Source organism: Brachypodium distachyon, chromosome 1 (genome assembly GCF_000005505.3).
Source record: "Brachypodium distachyon strain Bd21 chromosome 1, Brachypodium_distachyon_v3.0, whole genome shotgun sequence".
NCBI lineage: Eukaryota > Viridiplantae > Streptophyta > Magnoliopsida > Poales > Poaceae > Brachypodium > Brachypodium distachyon.
The window spans coordinates 45,549,954-45,553,287 of NC_016131.3; the positions used below are offsets into that span (position 1 = coordinate 45,549,954).

General features: G+C 51.4%; 1 protein-coding gene across 1 annotated transcript; it reads left to right on the forward strand.

Annotated features, from left to right (window-relative positions):
* Positions 1 to 1,041: 1,041 nt before the first annotated feature.
* On the forward strand, positions 1,042 to 2,937 carry LOC100844445 (cytochrome P450 709B2). The gene has a single exon (XM_003564120.4). The coding sequence runs from the start codon at positions 1,190 to 1,192 to the stop codon at positions 2,792 to 2,794; it is 1,605 nt and encodes a 534-aa protein (XP_003564168.3). The 5' UTR covers positions 1,042 to 1,189; the 3' UTR covers positions 2,795 to 2,937.
* The last annotated feature ends 397 nt before the right edge of the window (positions 2,938 to 3,334 follow it).

Below are 3,334 nucleotides of genomic sequence, written 5' to 3' on the forward strand. Positions count from 1 at the left end.
TGTAACAATTTGTATTGTTGAAGTATGCGCGGGCGAGGCACTAGCGGGCTGTAAAACAGCCTAGTAACTTAATTAAAAACTAAAGCATTCCAACCCAATAAAAAGTAGTCCAACTCAGTCCATTCCATAAATATGAAAGTTTCTAAAAAAAATGCATTAAGTTTTTCCTTGAAATTTTGGAAGTTACAGAAATGGAAGTCTAACTGAATTATTGTAAAAGTTTGTCCCAAAAAAAGTTTGAAGTCCATCTCAAAAAATTGAAAAATTATCAAATAAATAAATAGAACGTGTATTCCTGAATTTTGAATTTTTGAATATATAAATTCTCTGAAATTTGAAACTTCACTTTTTGAAAATAAGAATTGAAAGTACGTCTAAATTTCAAAGCTTTTTTAAAAAAACTCTAAAGATCATCCATATCAACTTCCTCATAAAACTGGAAGCTCATCTCTGGAATTTGAAAAGTTAGTTGGTATTTTCAGAAGGTTTGTTACACAAAAACTGGAAACTACAGGAGAGGTAGCAGGCCGGCACACATTGATCTAATCTACCACCGCATGGAAATACATAAATCAATTCTCAAGATCAAGAAGTAAAAAAGAAAAAAGAACGAAGAGAAACCATATCCACATTCTAGACATATGCATATATCATCAATGATCTCACGAAACTCCTGAACGGACACCAAAAAGCAGCACGAGTTCGTCAGCAAAAGAAACAGGCCGGCCGGGTAAGCTAACATATGATCTACCACCGCATGGAAATACAGAAATCCATTCTGAAGAAGCCAGTCCTGGAAGAAGCAAAAGAAAAAAAGAAAGAAAGAAGGGAAACCATATATCCACATTCTAGAATACATGCATACATCACCAATGATCTCACCAAAGTCCTGAACGTACACTGAAATTCGTCAGCAAAAAGACAGGCACAATGATCAGCTGACCCCTGTTAAACAGACAAAGATGTCGCCTAGCTTGCACATAGTGATCGCAGCCTGCAACGTCGCTCTCATCCGCGGCAATTCCATTGCTCGGCCGGTTTCCTCCGCGATATCGCCTGCCTGCCACCCTCAAACCTATAACTGCAAAACCCAAAACCCAAGAGGACATCGTACTGTATAAATATCTAGGTGTCCGTACGCCGGACATGGTCATTACCAAAATCAAGCATTTCATTCTAATCGATCACAATGGCGGTAGCGGCGTTGGGGCTGGTCGTGGTGGCTGTGGCGGCGGTGTTGGCGACATGGCTGTGGGCGGCGGCGTTTCACCTGGTGTGGCGGCCCTACGCCGTCGGCAAGGCGTTCCGGCGGCAGGGGATCCGCGGGCCGGCGTACCGCTTCTTCGTGGGCAACAACGAGGAGACCAAGGCGATGCGTGTGGCGACAGCCGGCGACGTCCTGGACCGGGCCTCCCACGACATCGTGCCACGCGTGCTGCCGCAGTACAAGGCCTGGATGTCCTCCTACGGCAAGGTGTTCCTGTCCTGGACCGGGTTCACGCCGTCGCTGTGCGTGGGCGACCACGACATGGCGAAGCAGATCCTGTCGAACCGGGCCGGGCTGTTCGGCAAGTCCGACCCGGGCCCCAACATCATGGCGCTGCTGGGCAAAGGGCTCGTGTTCACCGACGGCGAAGACTGGGCGCGCCACCGCCGCGTCGTGCACCCGGCCTTCGCCATGGACAAGCTCAAGTCGATGGCGAGGACCATGGAGGACTGCGCCGGGGAGGTGGTGCGCGCGTGGGAGGCGAGGGCTGAGGTCGTTGCCGGTGGCGGCGTGGGTGTGGCCACGGTGGAAGTCGGGCAGCAGTTCGTGGAGCTGACTGCCGACGTGATCTCGCACACGGCGTTCGGGAGCAGCTACAAGGAAGGGAAGGAGGTGTTTCTGGCGCAGCGGGAGCTGCAGGGGATTGCTTTCGCCACCATTAACAATGTTCGTGTCCGGGGCCTCGGGAACCTCCCCACCAAGATGAATGTCCGGCGGTGGCAGCTGGAGCGCAAGGTCCGCGGCACGCTCATGGCGATCATCGACGGCCGGCTGGCTGCCGCCGCCAAGGAAGGCGCCACGGGCTACGGCAGCGACCTCCTCGGCCTCATGCTCGAGGCCAACACCAACGCCTCCTCCGGTACTCACAAGGGAGGAGCTGCCATGATGAGCATGGACGAGATCATCGACGAGTGCAAGACCTTCTTCTTCGCGGGCCACGACACCACCTCGCACCTCCTCACCTGGGCCGTCTTCCTCCTCGGCACGCACCGGGACTGGCAGTCCAAGCTCCGCGACGAAGTCCTCAAAGAGTGCTCCACGGGGACGCCGCTCCACGGGGACGCGCTCAACAAGCTGAAGCTCACAACGATGGTGCTCTACGAGACGCTGCGGCTGTACGGGGCCGTGATCATGATGGCGCGGACGGCGACGGCGGACACGGAGCTCGTTGGCGGGGCGATGAGCGTGAAGGTTCCTAAAGGAACGATGACGATGATCCCGATCGCGATCATGCACCGGGACGAGGCCGTGTGGGGAGCGGACGCCGGGGAGTTTAACCCGCTCCGGTTCAAGGACGGCGTCGGGAAGGCGGCCAAGCACCCGAGCGCGATGCTGGCGTTCTCGTTCGGCCCCAGGGCGTGCATCGGGCAGGATTTTGCGATGCTGGAAGCCAAGGCCACGCTCGCTGTTATCCTTCGTAAGTTCGAGTTCGAGGTCGCGCCCGAGTACGTGCACGCGCCGGCTGAGTTCCTCACGCTGCAGCCCAAGACCGGCCTCCCCGTCCGGCTCAGGCTCTTGGATCGCTAGATGAAACGACAAGTCTCGTTTTCAGTGATCGCTCGATCTGGTGCTAATTAAATTACTGGGCTTGTATTATCGCCGCGTCTACTATGTACGCTTTCTGCTTTAATAATCTCAGCAAATTAAGACGTTGTACGAGATTTCCTCAACAACAACAAAAACAAGTTGTACGAGATTTTGTTGTTTTAGGGCGCGCCCACACACACACGTCCGGTTGTTTACAGTGGACATTACTGTAAAATTTGCTTAGACCAGCCAGATGCACGAGAAGTACTAGAAATATACTATAACGGTTATCAGGTTGGTCCTAATATTATAAAAAAAATACAAATTTCAGTCCTAAAACATATAAAAAGTTAAAATATAAATAATATATACAACAGATAAGATAGGTGGGCCAAAAAGATAGGTGAGAAAAATGAAAAATTCTGATCGGGACTATATCTTCCTTGCAAGTCAAACATGATTGAAGAACATGATGGATAAGGTTTGGGCTCTGATTTCAGGAACCAGAGAGTCAATGTCCATCTGATACTTCGTCTATTA

Coding starts and splice junctions, on each gene's coding strand:
- LOC100844445 (XM_003564120.4), top strand. CDS start 1,190: ATGGCGGTAGCGGCGTTGGGGCTGGTCGTGGTGGCTGTGGCGGCGGTG.